Genomic DNA, 26,586 nt, shown 5'->3' with positions numbered 1-26,586 from the left:
TTTGAAAATGCAGAGTCTTTCCATGTATTCAGAATGCTACAGGTATTGGCTGATAGCCCTGTTTTGTGCACTCCTTCAAACCAGATGGTCTTTTTATACATAACTCACATTACCAGTTTCTTCTGCTTTATTACTTGAAGCTTTTTATTGTCTCCCTCATTCACTTTCTAAAATACAAGCTTCTAGATCAATATCCTAATCTAGAAGCCTTAAAACACTGCTGAATCAATGAGGTAAAGCTCTATGTTCTTAGAAGTACTTCTGATACTATAAAAGTTTGGGAATTGACCATTTTGCAGCTTAGGGTGACTGTGGCGCTGATTGCATGGAAGATGTAGACATTACCTCTGAATGTTAAATAGACTGTTTTTAACAGTTAAGTATTTCTACCTGTTTTATTGTGTATGCTACGGTTTAAGCCTTGTACATCTGACTGTGACAAATTTGACGTTCAGTATTCCTGTTTGTGTTTTGTTAGGATGTATTTAGTTTTCAGGTGTCTCCTAACATGAATCCCATCAAGCTGAATGAGCTGGCAATCCGAAAACGTTTGACTATCCATGGAAAAGACGACGAGGAAGTTGATCCTGCTGACTATGTGCTGCAAGTTAGTGGAAGGCTAGAATATGTTTTTGGTGATCACCCGTTAATTCAGTTTCAGGTACATAAAGCTCTTTGGAACTTACCGTAACAGCGCTCTGGTGCCTTGGCCAGAATTTGACCTTTTTTCCTGTGCCATTGGATGGTCAGCTATGCTGAACAGTAATACACTTCCTCTTCATGTCTGCAGTCCTCTCCAATTGTAAAATACATATGCACCATTTCCTTTGTATCTTCGTAATATATTGTTTGTTTCTTTGATTGAAAGTCGCTATAGAAGTAATCTGCTAGCTGGTAACAACTGTTTTTCATGGGCCTTTAGTATATACGCAACTGTGTGATGAACAGGACTCTTCCTCAGCTGACTCTAGTTGAGTGTTGCACCATAAAGAAAATGTGTGAGCAGGAGATGATTGCTATAGAAGCTGCCATAAACCGAAAATCATCCAACCTTCCTCTTCCTCTGCCACCAAAAAAAACGAGAACAACAACTGTAAGTTGATACGGAGAATATCTAACACCTGAAAGGAACAGTGATTTGTGGAATATAAATCACAATGCCTGGGATTTGTGCTACTGTTGTTTTCCAGTGTAGGTCAGCTGGGTCTACTTGGAGCCTCCTGTTGCCTGTGAGAAGGTTTACATCAGAAATAGCAGACCTTGAGGCTTTTTGGAAACTTCTTACCTTCCCTCACCTCATCCACCCTCCTTCTCCCCTCACCATCTCCTTCCATTGCTATTGATTCTACTTTTAATCACAACCCAGAAGAGTGGGTAATAATCTGTTACCAGCAGCTGGTGTTGTTGTTGCAGAGAATGTGGATTCTCCAGCTTCAATGCAATGTGTAGGCTCCACTGGCTTGGGCACCAGTGGTCTGTGATCTCTTGTATTAGCCCAGATATCTTGCATGGTGTTGCCACTTCAATGATGGCAACTTTTTCCATAATACACATCTAACTTTCCTTTTAATATGGTGCTTCCTTTATTGCTAAACTCACGTTCTTACAGCACAGTTATAATTTATGTACTGTCATTCTAAGAAGTGTGGACAGACTTTGCTCTATTACACACTGTATATATTCAAAATGAACAATAAACTTGAAGGGTTATTCTGGATTGTCAGCAAGTAGTAGTCAGTGTATTTTCATAGAATCATAGAATACCAGGTTGGAAGGGACCTCAGGGATCATCTGGTCCAGCTTTTCTTGGCAAAAGCACGACCTAGACAAGATGGCCCGACACCCTGTCCAGCTGAATCTTAAAACTGTCCAATGTTGGAATCCCTGGGGACATTATTCCAATGGCTGACTGTTCTTATTATGAAAAATTTTCCTCTTGTGTCCAATCAGAATGACCCCAGGAGTAACTTGTACCCATTACCCCTCATCTTTTCCATGTGAGTCTTGGTAAAAAGGGAGTCTCCAGTATTTAAAGCCACCCTTTAAATACTGGAACATGGTGATAAGGTGTCCCCTAAGCCTTCTCAAGGCTGAACAAACCCAGTTCTCTCAGCCTTTCCTCATATGTCAGGCTGCCCAGTCCCTCGATCATCTTTGGGGCCCTTCTCTGGACCCTCTCCAACCTGTCCACAGCTTTTTTGTACAGAGGGGACCAAGCCTGAGCACAGGATTCCAGGTGTGGCCTGACAAGTGCTGATTAGAGTGGGATAATGACTTCTTTATCTCTGCTGGTGATGCCGTTGTTGATGCAATTCAGTACCCCATTGGCTTTCTTTGCCGCTGCAGCTCACTGTTCAGTCACATCAAGCTGCTTGTCCACCAGGACCCCCAGGGCCCTTTCCGCCGAGCTGTTCCTAGCCAGGTAGATCCCAGCCTGTGCTGCTCTCCTGGATTATGTTTTCCCAGGTGCAAGACCTTACACTTGTCCTTGTTGAGCTTCATGAGGTTCTTGTTATTCCACTCTTCCAGCCTATCCAGGTCTTCCTGCAGGGTGGCTCTCTCTTCCGGAGTGTTCACTTCCCCACTCAGTTCGGTACCATCAGCAAACTTCATCAGGGTACACTTGATCCCATCATCCAGATCCTTTATGAAGATATTCAACAGCGTTGGGCCCAATATCACAAATGGGGGACCCCACTTGTGACAGGTTGCCAGTTTGAAAAGGAGCCATTTCCCACCACCCTCTGGGTGCGGCCTGTCAGCCAGTTCCCCACCCACTCACAGACCCCTTGTCTAGACTGTAACGCATCAGGTTCTCTAGGAGGAGGCTGTGGGGAACCAAACTGAACACCTTGGAGAAATCCAGGTAGACAATGTCCACCGCTCGCCCCACATCAACTGAGCAGGTTACTTGGTTGGAGAAGGCAATCAAGTTTGTCAAACACGATTTGCCCTTGGTGGATTTGTACTGGCTGTTCCCAATCACATGCTTCATGTGACTTGTGATAGCTCCCAGTAGGATTCATTTCATAACTTTCCCAGGGACTGAAGTAAGCCTGATGGGCCTATAATTTCCTGGATCCTCATTTAAGCCCTTCTTGAGGATGGGGGTGACATTAGCCTTCTTCCAGTCTTCTGGGACGTCTTCTAATCTCCATGAATTCTCAAAGATTATGGAGAGCAGCCTTGTGATGACATCAGCCAGCCCTCTTAATGCCCTCAGGTGGATAATGTCAGGGCCCATCGATCTGTAGGGGTCAAGCTCCTGTAATAGTTTGCATACGAACTCTCCCTCCACTGATGGTGCGTCTGTGTTTGCCTCAACCTGGATTTTTGTTTCCACGGCCTAGACCCAACAATGCTGGTAAAGACAGAGGTGAAGAAAGTGTTGAGAACCTCTGATTTTTCCTTCTGATTCTGCTTGTTGTTTATGTACCTGAAGAACCCTTTCTTGTAGTTTTTGACATCTCTGGGCAATTTCAATTCGAGCTGAGCTTTTGCTTTTCTAACTGTGTCTCTGCATATCCTGGCAATGCCCTTGTAGTTTTCAATGGGTGTTCATCCACTTTTCCACCTCTGGTACGTTTCTCTCTTGGGTTTGAGCAGACTCAGAAGCTTGCAGTTAGGCTGAGGGGGTCTATTCCTCCATCTATTTCCCTTCCCTTGAAAGGGGATAGACTGTTCTTTTGCTTCCAGGAGAGTGTTCTTGAAAAAATCCCAGCACTCACTAGCTCCTCTGTCCTCTGTGGAAGCTTCCCACAGAATCCCTCCCAACTGAGTTCTGAGTGACCTGAAGTTTGCTCCTCTAAAAATCTATAACCTTTGTCTTAATACTAACCTTCAATGTGCTGAGCAGGATCCCAAACTCCACAATATTGTGATGACTGTAGCCAAGGCTATCACTAACCCAGATACTACAAAGCAGGTCATCTTGGTTCGTGACTAGCAAGTCCAGCAGTGCCTCATACCTGGTTGGCACATCTAATGTTGGTATGAGGAAGCAGTCCTCTAACAACATATGTCTGGGTAGTGGAAGTCACCCATAAGAACTAGGTTCTGTTGACTCGAAGCTTGCTTAATGACCCAGTTATTGATTTGTTGGGCTTATCGTCTTGGTTTGGAGGTTGGTAGCAGATGACTACTGTAAGATCCCCATGGAGATGATCGCTCTGATCTTGACCCAGAAGCATTCAGTAGGGTTTCCGCAATCGCCACAGCTGACTTCTATACATTCAAGGGTCTCCTTAACATAGAGCGTGACTCTTCCACCTCTTCTTCATTGCCTGTCTTTATGAAAGAGTTTATAGCCATCCATCGCAATCTTCCAGTCATCTGAGTTGTCCCACCATGTGTCAGTTATTCCTATGATTTCATAACTTTCTGACTGGGCATGGAGCTCCACTTCCTCCTGTTTGTTCCCCAGGCTGCGTGCATTTTCTCACCCCCACCCCTGTTTCAGCTGTTTTTTCTAACTTTTTTTCCCTTTAGGGCAAATGCATCTTTTTTTAGTTTGTACTTATGACTTTTGCTTAAAATGCTTAGCTTATAAAATAAATCTCAAGATGTTACATTGATTAAGAATGAACTTGTATCTTTGTTTCCCTTCTCAGAGTGTATGGGATATTTCCAACCCTTTCAAGATTATTCTGTTAAAGGGTAATAAACTAAATACAGAAGAAAATGCCAAAGTAAGTAACTATGCTTAGTATCAGAAGACATTCTGTTCATTATTTTAATGATTTTCAATGTTTAGTGAACTCAGAGTCATACAGATTTGAATTCGACAGAAATATAAGCATTTTTAGTTATTCCCATTTATATTGGTAGTATTGGTTAAAATCTGGCTTTATTGCTAACGTATTGCTTTATTGTCTGAAGTTGGATATGTGTATTAGAACGTTATTGATAATTGTGGACGGTATGACACAAATGTTCATATGGTACTTGATTTTTTTTTTAAGATGGTATCTATAAATTATTGATACTGGTGTGAAATAAGTTTATTCAGAGTTAACTATCAAAATCTGACAGACAAAAGTAGATGAAATATTAAACATTTTTCAGTGGAACATAAGGTGGTTTTGTAGTCCAGAATATATCCTGTGTCTTAAGCATGGACTACATGCTTCTATACAATCTGTCTTTTATTTTCTAAGTGTGCTGAACAGAAAAAAAAAGCTGTAGTATCACTTCCTGTAAAAATTTACATGACTGGGCTACTGACTGTTTTACAGACCACAAGTTGTTAACACATGGGAATTTATTGCACAGCTACTTTAAGACCGTACAAGACATTGGCTGTGAGGTAGAACAACGTTCATTTCCTTTATTTTGTTTGGCAATCAATAAATTATATAGCCAGTAATGTAGATTAGGAAGAAATTCAATTAACCATTGAAGTTTGCTATTCTGATGCTTTTTTCAAGATACTCAGTGCATTTTTTTCTTTCAAAACTGTTGTTACGACCTCCTTGTATATTGGCAGTACTACATTTTACCACATAGCTAAATGAGCCATAGTTACAATTTTACTACCTGAGACACGGTGACTGGAAATGGATGTCTGCAAAAACAGATGTTTCCCTTTGCATTGTCTAAACCATTATTTAACTAGGTGTAATATCTTCTTAACTCTACATTCTGTAGACTCTTAAAGTTTTTAAAAGAAAAGGGAAGGGAAAAGAGAAGGTGGATTCTAGAAACAACATAGCTATCAAAGGTCTGTGTTTTTTTTTTCTTCATACTTATGTAAGGTGAGTTTTAGTTAATTTCAGTATGCTTTTAGAGGAAAAAGAAAATATGTTGATTCTAAACTTGAGGAAAAACAGGAAAAATTGAGAAATCTTTGGTATTGGTGCCTGTGGACACTATCTAAATATTATTTAGTATTTTGAATGCTTTTTAGTCTTGAAAGCTTTAAAGTCCTGTAGTTACCCAAGAACAAGAATGCATGTAGTAACCTTGCAAGCTTGTGTGTGTTTCCCTGCATAGTCTGTCTACACTATTATGGAATTGTCACTATTGAGAACGTATTTGTTTCCTAGTTGTGATTCTAAGGCTCTTTAATTCACTGCCATTGTTCTTTTAGTTTCATTGTGCTTTGGATCAAGCCAATATTCATCCATTTTTGCTGAAACCACCAACAGGGTTCATAAATACAGTGTTTGTAGTGGGGAACAAAACATTTGTCAGATGGGTGGCACTCCACTAATGTGAGCTGTGTGGAGTATTTTCACCTAGAGCACAAGTGACTTCATTCAGCTGTCCAACTCCCAATTTTCCAAATACATACATTTAAAATTGCTTTTCTTCTTGTCTTGCTCTTCGGCTGCACCATCAGTACCTACCATTTCATTAGTAAAAGGGGAGTGTCATAATGAAAAGAATAAAACTAGGATCCAGTCCCTTACGTTAACAAGATTGGAAACCATAGAATTAGAACTAGCCAAAAGGCAAGAAAAATAGCAGTGTGTTCCAACAATACAGTGCTTTGTTGCTATCAAATTTTACTTGATCATTTATGCTTTTTATATCATTAAAGTAAAAGAAAAGTCAGGGAAGTGTGGTGGCATATCAAGTTATAATATCAGATGATAGCAAATCAAAGAACAATATTCAAAGTTATGCAAATGTGAATTTAAACTCCTGGTTTAAAAAAACCCCAAGTCAGATTTTAGAATATTTACTGTTGCTGGTGTTGAAGCACAAGCAGGTAATACTCTGGACATAATTGTATTTCCATAAAATATCTTTAAATCAGCAAAGGAACTTGATTATAAATTCAGTTGAACATAGAATGAATCTCCAAATGAATTAATAAAGGACCATCTGAGGTATTGTTTCAAGAAGGTTATGAACCAACCAATTTTAATCAGTTCTCTGACATCAGACACAGTATTTCCTTTTTGTAGAACATAAAGCTGCAATCTTTAATTACAGAGAGATAAAAAAACCTGCTGTAAGTGTAATCAAGAAGAATTTTGATTGTATATTTGTGTATATACATACATGGTTACATATAGGTATGTGCACACACATGTAGTCTGTATATGTTTAGATTTCCTGAAGTAAGATTACTTTCATGGGATCAGTTCTATGGATGTTCGTGTTGCTGTTCTTAACTCATGGTGGTTCACAGCGATGAAGTTGTGCATACTAAAAATAGGTAATAGTGGCTCTTATGAGTATTGCTGGGACTCAGGGGAAGGTAGTTTTATAAACTGAAGCTTTTCTTTCAGTGATTGATTGTAAGCTTGGAAATAGAATGGGCACTATATATATATAAGTCAATGAGTCAGTTTAACAATGGATGTTCCTCTGTCATCCGTATCAGGGAGGAGTGTCACCCATAACCGTGTGCTCTCCAAGACCTAATAGCTCTGCCAAAGCCTCTGCTGTGACAGCAGTCTCTTGATCAGTGGTAGCAGTTGTTTCAGAGGAGTCCAGAATGATCAGAATGGGTGTTATTTGGAGACCATCTGTTGGTGCTACTGATGCCTTCTCCAGGATTATTCTGGGCTGAAGACAGATTTGCTCTCTAACATGACTTCATTTAAACTGTATTACAGTTTGGCAATGACTAGTTCATCTGAGCTAGTTTACGAATGGAGAACTTAATACTGAGCAGTAGTTGGGGTAGGTAAAAGAAGCTATATCAAGATTGGGATTGCTTTGATGTTGATCACACTGTTGTTCCTTTGAAGGAGGAAAGATAGGCTCTGCCCCAGAACAGATCTTGTCTATGCCAGTTGGGAATTCAGAGGTGAATTATTTTTATCCAAAACCCTGTACCAAATGTTAAACATTTCTGCCTTTTCCTTACAGTGCTCCAAAATAACATGATAGCTTAAAAGGAATGTTGGGAAGGTTGTCTGAGGAGCATAGGGAACCTGAAACATCAGTTCACCTCTTACTCATTTAACTGTAGCATTGAGAACTTCTTTTTGGTGTTGACCAAAGGATTACATTTGTGGGGTTTTTCTACTCTCTCCCTCTCTTTATCTCTCTCTCTCTCTCTTTTTAATTAAAAAAAAACCCACTGATATTTTGGAAGGTTACCTGAAAGAAGTTGATATATTTCTCTCTTTGTTTGCTCAGGAAACAAAAATAAGGACCTCCTTGTCACTTTTGTTGAAACTGTCCAAGTGTTTCAATACTTGGAAAACTGTCCAAGAGTTTCTTATTTGGAAACATGCAGTTTTCTGTGTACATATGTTATTAAATAGAAATGTAGAAATGAGCTACATCTTAGCATTGACCTGTGCTTAATTTCAGTGCCAATAATTCCAGCTTCTTTCTCTTCTTGCCCTTCTCCTTTCCTGTTTCTTATTTTTATCATTCAACCTAGCTGATTTTGTTCATTTCTGAGTGTTAAAGACGGAACAGAATTCCTGGGAATTATGTACATAGTTACTATTACAGGGGATTTCTGATGCCAGGGTCAGCAGTGTTCCCTCTGTACATTTTTATAAACAGTTTAGGTAAAAAATGAATTTTTTCTTAAGCTAAAAAAACCCCAAACTTTTCTCAGTTAGAATCACAGATTGGTTCTACTTGGAGATTTGAATCTGTACTCAGAAAATTAGTCATACCTTCTTCATTCTGCTTAGTTGTTTGTTTCCTACTATTTCCTTCTGTGTTAGATAAGTTAGAAGCATTTGTATGTCCATATATCGTATTTGTTACTACAAATGAGCTATTATTAGTCATAGGTGATAAGTAATTCAGTACTGAAAAAGTTGGTAGCCAACATTATTTAAACAAGTATATATTTTGATTTGGCCAGGAACATGAGTAGCAAAGTAAAAAGAATTTGTTCTCAAGAATTATTTGGTTCATTTTAAAACCTCAAAATTAGTATTTCTTTTAAGATAGAAATATTGAGGAAATGCATGTATGTATGTTCTATATAATATTCTATGCAGAATTCTGTAGGTTCTCTGGCAAGATTAAAATTTCTCATTTCTTTGTTGCAGGTTCATGTTAGGGCTGGTCTTTTCCATGGTACAGAGCTCCTTTGTAAAACTGTTGTAAGCACAGAAATATCTGGGAGAAGTGACCACGTTTGGAATGAAGTACTAGAGTTTGAAATAAATGTCTGTGATCTACCCAGAATGGCAAGGCTCTGCTTTGCAGTTTATGCTGTGATGGATAAGATGAAAACTAAAAAGTCAACCAAGGCAATGAATCCTTCCAAATACCAAACCATTAGGAAAGCAGGAAAAGTGGTAATTATTTACTATGTTTTTCTCAAGTGTATCTGTGAATTATACTGAAATCAGTACTCAGAAAACTTTTGTTGTCCTCGTTTTAGTGTTCAAGAATGCAAAATGAAAAAAAAAATATTTAAAAAGAGTGTATGTATTAAGAATTGTGCATCTTGGTACCAAAAAAAAGCTTTTCATACTTCTCAGCCAATAAAAAAGGCATGAAAAGTTTGGTAGTAAGCCAGCTGGCAAATGGTTGTTTCAAGAATTGTATTTTAAAAGGTCAGTTTTGTTCTGAACCCTAGATGAGTGGGAAAAGATGAAAAAATTAGCATCTAGGCTCACATTCAGGGGAATGTGTATTTTTTACACTGTCAGAGTGACACCCTTAAAATTAGGTCTTATTGTTCATAGTGGTACAGGATTGTATACTGAAAACTACGTATGTGTTTAACTGCTTTTCTGAAAGATCTCACCATTTGGGAAAAAACCAACCTGCTTGATTTTACTTACATTGTAATGCTTGCTGCATAGTAATGTTCACTGGCATCTTAGTTTCCATGTGAAAACTCTTTCTTTTAACAGCATTATCCTGTAGCCTGGGTAAATACCATGGTATTTGATTATAAAGGGCAGCTGAGGAATGGAGAACTGGTACTGCACAGCTGGTCATCATTTCCTGGTAAAGTTTAACTTTTAAGATTTGGACTTTAGTCTTACAAGTATTTGAAGAAGAGTAGTATCATATAGTAGAACGTTTACTGTATGCATGTCCAATTCTGTCATAATCTCTTTACTACTTGTATTTTTTATGTGGACAAGTATATAGCATCTTAATCTCTTTCCTGAAAGTATTGTGTATCAGGAAAGAGGAAGGGCAAGAGTCTGCTTGGAAATAGTATTCTAAAAGTTCTATCTGTTATGGAAGGAAAATCACATTAAAAAAGATTCATGTTTATATCTAGTATTATCTGGTTTTAAGATGCAGTTTAGGTTTCGTTTGGTTTTCCCTGTGCTATGCATCCTAAACTAAATATGTAATCTATATTCTATGTATTTGCGTCAGCAAAAAATATGAATTTGAATTTTTTTTAAGTCTTCCTTCCCTGACATTCAGACTGATTAGTAAATGTGTCTGAAATCTCCATGTCACTCTTCCTTCCGTCCTGAGAAGTCCTGTATCAGTTTGGTGGGAGTGCTGAAAGAAATCTGGCTTAAAATTCTCTTCTTTTTTCCGTACTATTTGATACAGAGGTAGTGTGTATACTGGTTTATGGAAGCTACAGATCTTACTGGGATTTGGCTCGGTGTAGGGATATCTCAGCTTCCCTTGACTGTTATATTTATTCTGGAAAGAGAAAATCAGTTTCTCATTGGGTGGTAATCCAACATTTGTGAATGTAGGAAGTAGGTATGGGTAGTTTATGCTGGAAATGCAGTGCATTTTAGTAAAAGTGCTGTGCAGCAAAACATGCTTCTGTCCATTGTATACAGTAGGCAATTTCTTATTGCATCTTTGCCTTTCAGATTTTTTAATTTTAATGCATGTCTGGTCTATAATATTAATTTTCTGCTTAATGTTTCAGATGAACTTGAAGAAATGTTGAATCCAATGGGAACCGTCCAGACTAACCCTTACACTGAAAATGCAACAGCTTTGCACATTAGATTTCAAGAATATTCAAAACAGTCTATTAATTACCCTCCCTTTGATAAGGTAAGGTATGACATAAAGAGCAGTCACGAATGCTTATGTGAAAATAGGTGGTACTTCTTTCCTTTAAACGCTGCCTTTTCCACTGAATTCCCCACTTCCTGGCTTCTAGTTAACATACTGCAGTTTTTTTTAAACTTGCACTGTGTGAGAGTGCCAGTGCTCTGACTTCAGGGTCTTCAGATAGTATTTTGAAGACATATACTTTTAAAAATACCCTGTATGTAGTCTCTTGAGGGTCAGAAGTATAATCAGTTTCCCACATCAATGATCGTAGAGAAAGCTAAACTTGTCTCCCATTCTGGAAACCTTCAAACTGTGCTTGCCTGTGATCTATAAAGATCTGTTATTTCTTTGTACAAATTTATGTTACCCACTCTTTGGGACACATTCCTCTGTGAGCTAAAATCTTTTAAAGGATAAATAGACTCTTAAACCTGTGTGAAAAGGTATTTCTCAAGGTCTGATCTTGAACTAAATCCACTTAAGTTGCCCTGCAATTTTCTACCGATGTGGGTAAGAATGTCTATCTAGAAAGGAAGTGTCTTGTTTGGAATACATGTGGTAATGTCTGTAGTGGGAACATCAGATAGCAAGTTGTTCACAAACCAGGAAATAAAGCTAAGACCAGGAAACGAGTAATAAAATAAGTGTTAAAACAGACAGCTTATGATGCATTGAAGAAACAAGGTTTAACTCATACATACATTAGCCTGAATTTTGGTTTTGGGAAAGTTAATACCCGCTTAGAGAAAATTTCCCCCCCACTTGTTTTTGAGGGTTTTGCCCCTTTGGTGGACATGAACAAAAAGACAAACATCACCAAGCTTTATCAACCTGATCAAAGAGAGATTTTGAGTTCAAGGTTCATCAAAATAAATAACAAGATAAGCTTTTTGTTTTGATTTTGGGTTTGTGGGGGGGTTTTTTCCCTCCTTATTGGTGCAGTATTCGTGCTTGTATTAGAACAGCATTGGAAATGCCTTAAGAGCTGAAACACTACTAATTGACTTCTTAATTATGGATGACCAGTTTACTTTTCATGCTGGACATATTTTAGTCACTTTTGTTACTGGTTTATTTTTAATACTTTAAAGTTTTTTGCTCATTACACTATATGTATTTAATTTCTAAAGAAAAAAGCTGTTTTTATGTGCATATTACAGACATGTAGCCAGTATGTTTCTCAAGTAACCCCATATTTGTTCTAGCTCTATTGTTCCTTTTATTTGTACCCGCGATACCAAGTTTTCAGTATGTTAAAATGCTGGGGTGAATACACACAAAAGATTTTACTGAGTAAGTTACTTGATGTATTGACATTAAAGTAGTGTCTGATGGTCTTCACCATCCCTTGTAACTTTCATTTGCCTGCTGGCTTTTTTAATTTTGTGATTTTTTTGCCCCCTTCTTGAACTGTATCAGAGAAATCCTGCGTCTCAGATAGAGGAAAATCACAGAGCATCTTTATAAAGTAATTGCAGAGCTGGTAATGAAACACTCATGGAAGCATTCAACTTTGAGAAAGTGCTACAAAATGTGCTTCTTGTTAGCAGTTCTTATTTTTTTCCAGTAACTTGTGCTACTTGCAGTTCCCTAGAGTTAAGAAACTGTAAACTTGCAGTATCACTAGGAAAATCAGAGCTCTAAACTCTTTGATGATTCATCCCATTTCTGTGGGTATACTGAAATTTCTGCCTTGGAAAAGAGAGTAAGATACTCAGTCTCTAACAGATTCTCTTGATGAAGATCCTGTTGCATCAGGAGTAACATTGTAGCTGCTTGAATTACATCAGCTGAGAATCTGTTTTTCAAAATTGTCTAGATGAGACTTGGTGGGTGTATGACTGCCTCTAATTTTCCCAGTGTTGTTGCTTGTTTCTGCCAAGAAAATGGAGAATTGGATGCCAAATCTTTATTTTAAGAAACATAGTGTGCAAAAATAGATGAGTCTTTTCGATCATAGTGTCCGTCCACTTGCCGTGAACAGTTGTTTGGGCTGAGTGAGCCAAAGTGCCTTGACAGTTGATAAGAGAATGTTGTCTAATGCAGGAGCCATATATTGGGCTGGTTCATGATCAGTGCTGCTGGCACAGAGGGGCACGTACTTCAGTTGAACAAAGCTGGACTTGCACAAGTTTTCAAAGTTTATTTGCAAACAGAGTAACTCTAAAAAGCACAAGGAGGCAAGCATCAAACAGAATTAGGACATGGTGGTTTTGTTTATGCATGTTTTCACACACAGCATGTAAACAAGCTTTGTAGCCAAGTAGCAGCTGTAATACATCATATTAATAAACATTTCATACAGAGAAAGAAATAAACCAAGTTAGTATACCTTTTAAAGGATTTTAGCTGATGTGTATTTATGCTCTGATTATTGTAGTCTGTTGTTGGTTCTCATATTGCCTAAGTAATGACAATACAAGTCTTGCTGAATCTGTGTCTGGGGGTGGTGTTATGTTCCTGGGTGGTGGGAGAGGCAGATGTCTGAGGAAGGGGAGATGGTGTAGTTCCTTAGACTTCTTTCTTATTTATTATTTCATTTGATGAATTGTTCCTCAAAGCAGCAGCATCTGACAACTGTAGATACACTTACCTGACCAGTTCAGCTGCTCTAATTAGCTGAGGCAGTCACCATTCTTGCACTTCTCTTTTGGTTGCAGTAGTGTGCAGAATATAGTTTGAAGAACTGTATTTACATCAATACTTAACTACCCATCATGATTTATTACATGAACTTCAGAAACTAAATAGAACATTCAACAGGCCAAAACCTAAGGAGCAAGAGTGTCGTAGAGCTGAGTTTCTGGGGAAATGTTGCTTTGCTGTTAACAAAAGTAGCAGTCCTTGTTCCTAAGGGTTGCTGTATATTAACTGGTGTGGAGAGCTTGTTGGTGGAACATTCACTTTCTCATTAAATGAGTTCTTGTTGGAAGCTGGTTGTTCATGACAGTACACAAGGGAAGATCCTAGATTTAGAGAAGTAGCTGGAAACGTGAATTGAGATCATATGGGTGATCTGAAAGGGTGGTGAAAGGACTACATTTGTGGATTCATACTGAAATAGAGGGATAGAAGTGTGGATCTGTGGGTAGCAGGTATGACTCGTGGAAGCAGTGCCCTCGAAAACAGCAGAAGTAGTGATGAGAAAGCAAAGGATAATTTAGTGTTGAGGAATTGGTTTGCTGTATGGAAAAATAAGGAGGAAATGCAAACAGAAACAGAAAACAAACTCTGTAGGGAAGACTGTTTAGAAAAGGGAGGTCACCATGAGCACTTCTCTACCTGATCTCTGTAGTCCTGCAGATTAGACAAGGGGCACAGCATAGAAGTCCATGTTATACCACCATATATACAAAATAATAATGTAGTAACTATCTAAAAGATAGCAAAATTTCCTGATCTGCTTTATTTCTGTAATATTTATTCTTTCAATGCAATCAGATTTGGTTTTGAATCTAATGTTTTTAAAACCATCTTTTTGCAGATACTTGAAAAGGCAGCTGAGATTGCAAGAAGCAGTGACAATGCTGCAATGGCGGTAAGCACCTGCTAAAGACTATTTTAAAATTAATTTTCTGGGTGTTTTTTTGTTCTTATCATCTACACCAATCTAGAAATAAGTAAGTCAACTGCTCAGACAACAACAGTTCTACTGGCTCTGTTTTCTTACAGAATTCACTTTGGTGAACTGCCTTAAAATTCAGGTATATATCTACTTTTTCCAGTATGTTTTGGGTGTGGCTGTGTTTTGTCAAAAAGCACAATTGCATTACATACTCTATGGATTTGGAACACAGCTAAGGTTTACATTAGATCCGGATCTGGAAAATATTCCTAGGCTGCATAAAATATTGCTGGAAAATGGCTCAGTTTTATCAAGTATGATGATTTGCTTGACTGTCAGATGTTTCAAAATAAGTTCTTTCAAAAATGGTCACTGATCTGTAAGATGTTGCTTCTTAAATATGATGATTGCATGCTCTCCTTGAGGAATTGGATAGTTCTAACCTGAGGACAAATTTTCAAAATATCACCAAAATCTGAAGATGTTTTCTTTGTATTATATACAAAAATACAGAAGATTGCAATTTAAGGTGGTGCAAGCACAGCTGTATCAACAGCAATAATAACTACATTTTATATAAGAATGAAGCAGTTAATTGAAAAATGTGTCAGTTACCATACCAAGTGCCTAAAGTGCTCAGGAAAAGTGAAAACTCACTGCTACTTTGGGTGCAAACAGCATAGTGTACAAATAATTGAAGATCTTAAATAGCAGCATGCCAACTTGTCACTATTGTGACTTTTAATTTGAGAAATTAACATTTTTTGCTTTTAATTTTTTTCAAAAAAGTGTATCTATTAAATTTGCTCACTTAAAAAACAAAAGGAGAAGGTACACACATCCTAAATGAAAGTTCTCCATGTTAGAGTTGGAAAATAGAAATATTGCCATCTAGTGTCATTAACTCTAAAGTTTAGTTACTTCTTCAGAAACTTCTATACACTGAATTTTTAATCTATTAGTTAACATTCTTATAGCTTAAGAAAATGAAATCTGAAAGAAAGGCACAGTAGTCATTCCCCTGTGTTTCATGAGTTTTATCTGATGTTCTTCCTGGTGTAGGATGTCTAGTATTTGAGCTAAAATATAAGAATCTTACTGAATATATCTCAAAACATTATACATGTCTTGTTTTCTAGGGTCGAGGTGGTAAGAAGTTTCATATTGTGCTGAAAGAAATAATGGAAAGAGATCCTTTATCTCAACTCTGCGAAAATGAAATGGATCTTATTTGGACTTTGCGATATGACTGTCGTGAAAATTTTCCACAATCATTGCCAAAACTGCTGCTCTCTTTAAAATGGAACAAACTTGAAGATGTTGCTCAGGTAAGGGAAAAGACAATCATGGTGGGGAAAAATGCCGGAGTCAAATCATGAGTAAATAGTGTTTCTTTCGCAAGCATAGACATTTTGAAATGGCACTACTGTATAAACCAGTTTCTTATATACCTTCTGTGGCCTGGACACATGAGCAAGAACTTACTATCTTAAAAAAACAGCACCAAAGCTCAATGATGAGAAAAGCATAGCAGTTATTTATACAGGCTATTTTAAAAATCTTGTGCTCAACTTTGATCTTAAATGCAAAGAATTTCACAGAATCACAGAATCATTGAGGTTGGAAGGGACCTCTTGAGATCATCTAGTCCAACTAGAGTCTAGCTCAAGCACAGTCAGCTAGAGCAGGGCTGTGTCCAGCTGAGTTTTTACTATCTCCACCGACGGCGACTCCACAGTCTCTGAGCAACGTATTCCAGTGTAAGAATACATAAGTAAGAAATTCTTTTATAAGATTATTTTTAGGAAAATAAAAAAAAAGGAAGCTTGTTTGTAAATCAAGGTCTGAAATAAAGCTTCTTATAAAATTGTTAAACTGCTCAAAGACTATAAAAATCCAAATCTCAGACTGGGTAACTAAACCTCACTGAGGCAGACGATTTTTGAAAGAGATAGGATACCCACTAGTGGTACAGAATACTTCATTCTCCTCATGTCTCTTTAAAGTAACTGTAATTAAGGACTTAAAGACAGGTGCTGTGATACAAGATTACATTTTCAGTAAAATTGTATCCTCTGTTTGCTGTATAGATGTGCTTAGGTTACTTCACTGTACTGTAAAGAAGTTGGTGTAGCTGTCTTTCTCTGTATTTACCCAAATAGAATCCAACTCCTGTGATGCTTTTTTGGGAATAGGTGGAACCTTGATATGGGAAAAATTATATGAGTTTATAGTGACACTATTCCTGCTTGATAGACTGAATTAGAAGTAATAAAATAACAGATGCCTGGGCTTGTTTTGAGACCTTTTAGTCTGGTTGTGTACTGACCAGGTTGGGCAAAACCATAAAAGCCTGGCCAGCGTTAACGAGCACAGTACTCACTCCAAGGGGTGACCCCAGATGCTGTTTTGTTCATCTGCTTATCCTGATGGAATTGCACGTTTAAACGATGCTCAGCTTCTTGCAGGCTGTTGTACTGAGATAACATTTATGTTGTTCCACAAATCTAATTTTAAAAATTTTAAACGAAATTTTTTTTCATTTCTAAAAAACTTTGAGCTAAAAAGCATTTGCTGTGAAGGGTTGTGATTGATAGTATAAATTGCTATTCTAGCTTAGTATTCTGCCCTTCACCTGTTACAAGCTAGGTGTTCTTAGAAGAAAAGGAAACCAGTCCATGAGAACTTCCATCTATTCATCATGTGATTTTTTTTTTTTTTGTGACTATCCAGTCAGTCAGAATCTTAGTTTGCCTCCAGCATAGAGTTTATTTTCTATTATATCCTTCCTACCAGCTAGATGTATATGTTCTGTGAACTTATAAAAATAAATGCAGTTTCATCCTAGCTCTTTGTCTGTGCCATGAACACTACACTAACAAAATGTAGTACTCACACATTCCTTGCTCACTTGTGTTCTTTCACGTGCAAGAATCCTTTCTTCCTCAGTAATTCCATTATGTGCTTCTGAATTTATTGTTCATTACTAAAAGTTATCTGGAAATACACACTGTAGAAATACAAGCAGGTATTTCTTTACTCATTAAAATATGTGAAGGAAAAGGCATTCTGATTGCTTGCTAGGGGCTTTGAAATATGGCTTTTGGTAGCAGAGTTTTGAAGAGTTATTTGGAGTATGGATATTAGCTCACAGCTCAAAGTCCTTAAAATTTGGGAATATTAAAAAATATGTTTAAAGCATTTTATTTAAACAGATGGATGAAAATACGTAGTCATCTTGCCTGTTACTGTGTACTCTCTGGAAGGAATGTAATATTTATGTTTGCTTTATATATAGACAATAGTGTGGTTTATATTTTAATATTGGTTTTGGCCGCAAGAATAGTCTGTCTGAAAAATGAGATCTTAATCTTTAACATGCCAAATATTTCTGTAATGCACAGACATGTAAGTATTCCCGATGGCTTACCTTTTCAGGTAAGGCAAGACACCCTCATGAATTTTATGAATTCCAAAATTAGCAGGACTCATAACTTACCTCTCACTAAAACTAAATATATCTAGTACTAGCTGTATGTTGCAATATTTGTGGTATTAGAAGTTTTTTAGTGTCGATTGTTAGCTGTAAGTATTCCAGTAAAAGTCTTGACACTTAAGGCAAACAGTTTGGGGAAAAGAAAAAAAAACAATCCAAAACCCAACCAAACACCAGCTGTTTATAAGAAAAATGATTTCAATAACTATATTGCTGTTTCTATTAATGCAGCTCAAAAGTAGTAAGGTTTAGAAATGGAGTATTATACTTGATCGTAGACCATCTTTAACCTATTAGTTCAGTGGTCCATGAAGTTATGTACAATGGATTAAAGCAGCTTTCTTGTGTTACTATATAGATTTTATCCAAGCTCTCACTGTATTGCAGTATTTTAGAATAGTTGTACTGAAGGAATTCTGAAGGTGTTTGCTCTTACTTTTGCCATAACTTCCTCGCTTAGCAGAGTAGGCGAGTGCCAGAACTTGTTAGTGGAATTCACAGGAAGTATTTATTCTCAAAGCAGAATTTAGCCATTATTTAAAAAAACAAATCCACTCTCAGTGAAGTGACACCATCATTAATGAGAACTAGAGAAAGGACAGCTGATTTTTGAAATACTTGAAGTAGCTAGAATAAAAACACTGACCTGTGCTTAACTGTATTGTGTCTTATAGTAAGCTTGTCTTGTTAGGAAAGAAATTGTGGTCATTTCTTTATAGAAAAAATATTGATACACCAAAGCCAAATTTGAGTTTTCTCTAAACGTTTAGATTGTTGTTGAGAATAGAAGTTCCTCATTTTCTCACAGCTTTTCAGGAGTTTCAAACCGTGTGAGAAAAATATGGAACATTTCATGTGTGCAGCATCTCAAACGTGTTTGATATTGCAGAGAAATTTTAATTTCTCTTAATAGAAGTTCCAAGGCAGAATGTGAACAGAGCAGTAGGTATTTGGGGAATTTTCTTGGCTGTTTCATAGGCCATTTAGATCTTGCTCCCTCTAAGCTCATGTCACTTACTATTTTCTCATTGTAAGAACCTCTGAAATGATTTTGGCAGTCAAAGTGAGGAGGTTTGTATCTTCAAATAAACTTCACAGTTAGCGTACTTGCTGTAGACCATGACTTTCAAATTTCATTGCCTGATATATGAGGCATGTAAGGCCACTTTGACTCATCTTTTCAGACTGTATTTCAGGTTCTCAATTAATTTTGATTGTTCATTATTAATAAAATGTTTCTATATTTTTGTTGGTTCTGCACCTTTAAGGTAGGTTGTCTAGAAGTTCTGATACATTTGTTTTGAAGTTTCTTACTGTGTGTCTGACAAGCATAGCTGCTGCTTGTGTTTTCAACATCTGTTTTATGGTAGTAAGTATCTGCTCAGTGTTAGTATTTCTTTCAGAATTTCAGTAAAGTATTCATGATATGTAAGTGTTGATGGCTGTGGTTCTTCTCAATGTAAGGAATGGTGTCATTGACCCTTACTTGGGCTATGGATTGAATAGACTTTTGTGTGTATATTTCTATGGGATTATGACATCTATATTTAAAAACGTCTTTAATTTTACTTAATATCATTATGAATTTTGCATGTGTTCATACCAGTATTTGCCCATGAAAACAGTTTGATTCTTTCTTCCACTTCTGGAATTGTAGCATGACCCCTGGCTTGACGTTGTATTTGATCTGTGCCCGTTTCTTGCCTTCTGAATTATACAAAACTGCACAGATTAGCCAGTGCGGAATCTGGCCCCCTAGGTATTCAAATAGTGTTATGAACACGGTAAATTCAGGCTGAGACCATGAACTCATACATGTTTGTCATACTTGCACTGGAAGCATTAGTTGAACTATGACATATAGTAGAAATAGAGATTTTTCACTGTTGGTGTAAAAGGATTACTACATCAGGAGGAAAATAAGATCTTCCTAATCATTCAGATTTTATAAATTGCTATTTAAATATGAGATACGTGTATTATCTGATTTGTAGGGAAGAATATTTTTATCATGAGTCATTCCTACAGAGAGGAAAAATCTTGTGCTGTTGATAGACTGCATTTACCCATCCAAGCTTGGTTATTTTGGGTAATAGTGTACTGTTTCAGTCTTAGAACTATATACATATTATTAAAAATATACTCTCAGTGGGTAGCTTCACTAAAATGCAGTAAAATCAGTTTATTTTATGAGACCTCTAGATGTTGTTGGTTTTGGTAGTCCAAAATAATACACTAGTGTTTTCTGTAATTTTTCCCAGCACATCACTGTCTTCAGTATTGGGATTTTTTTTTTTTTTCCTGTATCTAACCTGAATCATCCTCTTTGCAATTTAAGCTCATTACTATTCACAGTGCATGTGGGAAAAAGCTCCATCATTTGAGGGGGATAAATATTTTTGGTAAAGATCTCTCTCAACAAAAACCTTCTTTAATTTATTTTTTATTGGAAAACTTTTACCATTACCAAAACGTTTATGTATTTATGAGAGCATTTGCAAAACATCATCTAAATTTTATTGAAACTGTTTCTAAAACTTACATATCTGGGGTTACCTAATTTTTGTTTACTGTGCATTGTGTCTGTGTGTGAAGAAACAGATTTTTTCAGACTAAATGTAAGTGAGATCTGGTGCCAAAAAAATAATCTGGATCATTTTACAGGGTAAGAAACTTAATCAGAAGTGGGCCTATTTTCCCAGAAATTTTTTCTCTCCTCTTTTTTTTTTTTTTTTTTTTTTTTCCCCCCTCCTTCCCTCCAAAGCAGTCTCTTAACCTCCTCCTGTTAGCATGGATGCTTTTATGGGCAGTTATACCCATCTGTTTTCTTAAATAGTTACTTCACCTGTAACCTAATAGTTGTCTTTTTAAAACAGCTTCAGGCTCTCCTTCAGATATGGCCCAAGCTGCTGCCTAGAGAAGCATTAGAATTGTTGGATTTCAATTATCCAGACCAGTACGTCAGAGAATATGCAGTGGGTTGTTTAAAGCAAATGAGGTGAGTATATTGTATTAATTCAGCATGCAAGGGTTTCTGGGGTGAAAAACTGCATTCTGTTTGTTCGTAGGAAAAAAAGAACACAAAGAGGAAAGATGTAAACACACTGTCTGCCATGAATAGATGGCCAAAGAAAGCAGTCTAATTTCAAGATAAGCACATTGGCAGCCAAATAAAACCACCTTGTTCTGACATCTTGTATTCTGTGATTATTATTTTCTGTGTTGCTAAGAGAAGACCAGTGTACCTTTGTCCCAGAGAGGATTGTGTGTTCACCCCTTTCTTGGACAAAGGCAGGGAGCAAGATAGATTGAGGACTTTTTAATAACAAAGGGAGAAAATATTACAATAGTTGAATACTATAAAAACTCCCACCCAGCCACCTCACACTCTGTGTCAGGTATTGGCTGTATCATTTAACAGAAGTGTAAGCTGTAGCATATAATAAAAAAACAGGGAATTACTGACTTGTTTATTCTTTACAGTAGCCTTCATTATCTGCAGTTCTTCCTTTATCGCTTATAATTTTGCTCTTCACTGTAACCTAGGGCAGGATTTCTATAATATTATCATTTGCAGCATTACTGTGTATTTCCTGTCCTTGAATTTAAATTCTTTGTGGTGACTAGTCTAGTGATTAATTTTTTAATGGTCAAGGCTAGAATTTTGGGGTAAAAATAAAAGAAGAATATTTTGACTTCTTTCAAATGCAAACAAGCACTTTAGCTGCTGGACTACCCTAATAATACTGAATTGTTACATCTGGAATTATTTCCAGAATCCTTAGCTCTGGCTCTGAAGCAAAATCGTTGTGTTCAGTTGGGTGTCAGAAATCAATTTTCAACTTCTTTAAAAAGTCTGATGAAGGCAGCTGGTAAAAACTGTAACCTAAAGGTGATCCTAGTAACTGAAATTAACAAAATAGGTGAAAATAAATACAGCACAGCATAGTTGGAAGTTTTTACAAAGTTACTGAAGTTTTTCAGAGTAAGATGGGGAGAATAAGAGAATTCAGTATTTGCATCTCTGAAGCCTTCAAGTGACAGACAGAAGAAATTCTACTCTTTTCCTTCTATTTTAATCAGAGAAGTTGAATTCTGCAGGCCTTTTATAAGACAAAAGATACTCAAACGTAAAAAGTCAACAAACGCTCACGTTTATTCTAGAGTAACATAATTGTCAAGTGTGAGAGTGTTCTTTTGCGAGGACAATACAGGATTTCATAGAAAATTAGTGGAATGATTTTTATTATGTCAGAATATTACTTGAAGCAATTAACATAGAGGCTTCTCAAAGGTATGTTTATGAACTGTGACTAAATACTTAAATTTGCACTTCTGAAGTAGGAGTGGTTTGGGCACTGGTTTTTCAAAGATGATGTACTTTTCCTTAGCCTCTAAAAACCTTCATGTTGTTGCTATGATTTAAAAACCAAAACGAAAAAACTCTAAAACAAACAAACAGTTTTGGCTAAATGGATCACTTTGCAGGTGTATCTTAAATTAACAGCTATTAACTGACAAGTAGTAACTTTTAAAGTCATTAATTGAATTGCTTTCGGTGGCATGAATACACTTCCCTCACCGCTTTGGAAGCGGAATGACTTTGATAGGTATGTGCAATTATTCTCTGTTCTTGTCCATGCCTGCTGCAGAGAACTACTGAGTTACAGTGGGTCTTTATGTGGTTCCAGAGGTCCAGCCCCTCAGTCACAGGTTGAGTGGTCAAAGGGAACCAATGTTCAGTCTGAAATAGTTTGAAATAATTAATGTCCCAGGTACTTAACCTAGCACTCGGGCTGAGATGTTGATCTTGTAAAAGTCTATGACAGAATACCAGGTTTTTGCTTACAGATTCTGCTTTTTTACTTAAGATTCTGTTAGAGGTGTAACTTACTGATTAATTGATCGATCTGGCAATTGCACTAAGTTGTGTATTATTGTCCTTCTCCATGAGACTGAAAAATTGGGGGACACTCTTGCTGTTGAAACAAATCTGTCACTATTGTATCTGTCATATGCATATGAATTTCTGGAATATCATTGATCTAGTTACTCTGTAACTGACTGCTTTTATGTACCTCATTCTAGTGATGAAGAGCTCTCTCAGTATCTTCTTCAACTTGTGCAAGTCCTGAAATATGAACCTTTTCTTGATTGTGCGCTCTCCAGATTTCTATTGGAGAGAGCACTCGCTAACAGGAGAATAGGACAGATGTTGTTTTGGCATCTAAGGTAGGAGTTTTTCCCCTTATGTCTTTCTGAAACTACTGAGACTGGTTGGACTTTCAAACATGATGTTTTGAGGATTTTTCTCAATGAGCCGTCAGCATAGTCCCCTACAAGTCCTCTTTATGTTTCTTTACCTTTGGCATTTATAGATTAGAGCAAGCCTATAATTAAAAATATATTATGTGGTTTGAAATGTACTGTTTGAGGAAAGTATTGCAAACTGCATTCAGTTCTATCTGATAAGTTAGGTTTGTATATAACCTTAGTGTTTGTTTTGGCTGTGCATGCAGTAAAAGTACAAAATTTATACCTTACGTTTGGGAAAAACTTACATTGTTGTTGAGAGTCTAACAGAAAGTAAAAGCAGTTCTGTGTGTCACTGCTACTTTTGATGACCAGTTCCATGACTGGCAGAAATATTTCAGAATGGACAATAGCTTGAATTTCTGTCTTCAAAGTACAATTTATTTTGATATTTCTAAATAAAAAGAGTAAGTACTACATGAAAATGTTTCAGAGGATAATTGACTCTGGTAGAAGGTTCACTTTGTTTCAAAGTGTTCACCCTCAGGCAAATTTTGACCTTTCCTTACAAAGATTTGAGAACACGTGGTTTAATGTCAACCCTGATTGTCAATGTCATCTTCTGTGACTTATCAGTACTACTAGCTTGAATAAAAGGGTTTCTGAAAACATCCAGTTGCTGCCTCTTAACATTACCGCCTCCAGAACAGTCCTAGACCTTGAAATAAGTGGCATGCATTGAAACCAGCCAGCCCTCATAGTCTTCAGCACATAAGTGTTCTGTTATTTCTTAAGAAATCTGGCTTTTTGTTTTATCTATATGACCATGAGGTGTTTTGGCATTTGTCTTTTTATTTGGCTTGTTTCTGTTAATGATTTGAAGAATGCTAATCTGTAAATGGTGTGGTCTGAAGAGGAGCTTTTCTTACAGGTCAGAGGTTCACATACCTGCCGTTTCAATACAGTTTGGTTTGATACTTGAAGCTTACTGCCGAGGAAGTGTTGCTCATATGAAAGTGCTTGCTAAACAGGTATGGGCTTCCCTTCTCCTTTAAATCTTGACTTACACTAGCTTGTAACTCTCATACTTACTCCATTGCTCCTATGGGTTACCTTAACAAAGTCCATCTGCTGGGGAGCGGGGAAGAGGAGGAAGCATGGGTGCGACAGAGATAAAAGGGCTAAATCGATGGATGATGAAGCCATCTTTCCTGACACAGAAAGCAGCTAGTGCTGGGGGGCCTTGAGGTAGGGAGCTGGTTTTGTAGCATTCCGAGAAGTGCGAGATCCTCTGAGCAGTATGCGCGTGTATTCTGGATAGAACAGTAGACTGGCTGGATTGTTAACTGAAGAAGGGTTTCTGTGCACTTGAAACTTGTGACCTTTTTTCCCCAATAAGGGTAGCTTGTTCAATGGAAACTATTACCTCTCTATCTAAACTTTATGTAGATGACTCCAGGACTACTTTCCTGCAGCTTTGGCTTTTGTTAAAAGGTGGTGCAAAAACCCCTGGAGATGTAGATAATGTAGTACTCCCTGTTGAAGTATAAGGTAGTACTCCTCGGTGTTGAAGTAAACCAAGTATTCATTTTAGTGTTAATGTAGATGTGCCATTTACAAAAAAAAGAAGAGATATGTTTGCTTTCAAATACCCTAATAAGTGTGAGAGGTTTGCTTTTAAACACACTAGTAAGTCTATCAGCAGATCATTAAGAGACACTCATAAATCATGTCTGAAGTCTCTAATGCCGTTTTAGCAAGTTAATTTAGATTGTGACCATAAAAATCTTTGAAAAATGATCTCTCTCTGGAGTTAACGTCTATATCAGACCACAAAGACTAACTCAGTAGATACTTGTCTGGTGAATGTTATTTCTAACAGTTTTGATACTGCCTACATTGAAACTATGTTTTGAAAGGTGTATGGAACAGGAACATACTGTTGTGCTCGTTATTACAGTTCACAGGACATTGAAAAGACCATCTCTTACACATGTGTGATTGTTAGTATTATCACAGTTATAAAAAGATTAGGTGATTAAATGCTTTAAGCAATAGACCTAAGGTCAGTAAAGTTTTTGTGCACTTCACAGGAAGCAAATGTCAGTACAATCAAAGAAGGGGCAAAAAAATTCCCAACTGTGCAAACACGGAAGAAATTCAAAGTAGAAATACTTCAAAAAGTTCCTGTTTGTACAACACAGGTTCCATTTTGTTCCCTTGTCACTGATGTTTGTACAGCTCCTAGCATAGTGGAAAAGCAGAACGCTTTTGGTTTTGACAGATGGTTGACCTGGCAGGTCTCCACTGCCTCAGTTCTATAATCAAACCACATACAATTTCCACAGCATCCTGCCTGACAGGGTTCAGTCTGTCTGTAGAAGTGGTAAGTTTTGACTCAGCACCTTGTAAGTTAGGTTGAAGCTTCCTTGTATAGAAATCAACTTTTCTAATTATTAAACTGATGCTGTTTGCTAGAGAATATGTGTATTACTGAGCGTGTTAATTGTGGCTAGTGCAAATACAGCTGATTGCTATAAGAATTAATTTATATTCAACTAACAAGTTGCTTAGATGTAGGTGCAATGTAGAAATTGTATTTGTTGTATGTGCTCTCTAGGTTTGTTATTGAAGGGCTTTTCTCTCTTAGCGTTAGGTACATTTACATTAATAGTTTACTTGTTCTCTTAGAAATTATGTGCCAGTAGAAAACTTTCCAAAACAGAAGCTGGGGGGGAAGGGTTAAACCAACCTGTACTGATTGCAAATAATTGCCTTGCCTTTTTACAGGTTTCTAAGTTAACAATATTGCTTAGATGAGATACTATGGTTTGGAACACCTTAATTGATTAGAGCGTTTACCTTATGCCTAACTTCAGCAGGATTTTAATGAGCAAACATTTACTGAATGTGTGCAATGAAGTATCTGCATCCATAGCTCCTCTCAAGTAATGTTTGATTTTGTTAGAGCTATGAAGCACTCAGTATTATTTCTGTTGACTTCAGTATGGATAGAGGCACCTATGTTACATGCTTGGTTGAATTAGTGGATGAAAATTGTATTTTGAAGAAGGAATTTGTGTAAATGTATCATCCATTAAAATACCTCATTCATTTTTTTGGAAATGTTAAGTCATGCCTTAGAAAGTGACTTGAAGCTTAGGAGCTTTCATCCTGTCAATGTCTTAGTTAATAAGATTTCTGGGACATGAGTGACTTAGAAAAGGCTGTTCTCATATTTTTTCAGAAATGCCACCTTAATTGCCATTATTATTTCCTTTTTTAAAAAGTTGTAGAATTATTTAACACTTTGTTTTAAAATGGGATTTTGCATTGTATTATGTGT

The 26,586-nt window shown here is 36.9% G+C and overlaps 1 protein-coding gene across 7 annotated transcripts in view; it reads left to right on the top strand.

Moving 5' to 3' along the window:
- PIK3CB (phosphatidylinositol-4,5-bisphosphate 3-kinase catalytic subunit beta) overlaps window positions 1-26,586 on the top strand; it is a 104,847-nt gene that overhangs the window by 63,794 nt on the left and 14,467 nt on the right. For all 7 annotated transcript variants that reach the window (XM_074833657.1, XM_074833662.1, XM_074833656.1 and 4 more), the window contains 11 exons: window positions 479-661; window positions 923-1,093; window positions 4,611-4,688; window positions 8,976-9,227; window positions 9,792-9,888; window positions 10,793-10,923; window positions 14,411-14,464; window positions 15,631-15,819; window positions 20,864-20,985; window positions 23,076-23,219; window positions 24,172-24,271. In XM_074833657.1, the coding sequence (XP_074689758.1) occupies window positions 479-661; window positions 923-1,093; window positions 4,611-4,688; window positions 8,976-9,227; window positions 9,792-9,888; window positions 10,793-10,923; window positions 14,411-14,464; window positions 15,631-15,819; window positions 20,864-20,985; window positions 23,076-23,219; window positions 24,172-24,271 (1,521 nt within the window). The remainder of the gene's footprint in view (window positions 1-478; window positions 662-922; window positions 1,094-4,610; window positions 4,689-8,975; window positions 9,228-9,791; window positions 9,889-10,792; window positions 10,924-14,410; window positions 14,465-15,630; window positions 15,820-20,863; window positions 20,986-23,075; window positions 23,220-24,171; window positions 24,272-26,586) is intronic.

This window comes from Strix aluco, chromosome 9, assembly GCF_031877795.1.
Source record: "Strix aluco isolate bStrAlu1 chromosome 9, bStrAlu1.hap1, whole genome shotgun sequence".
NCBI classification, from domain to species: domain Eukaryota; kingdom Metazoa; phylum Chordata; class Aves; order Strigiformes; family Strigidae; genus Strix; species Strix aluco.
Note: the sequence above shows the minus strand (reverse complement) of the source record. Positions and strands in the feature narration are given on the sequence as shown.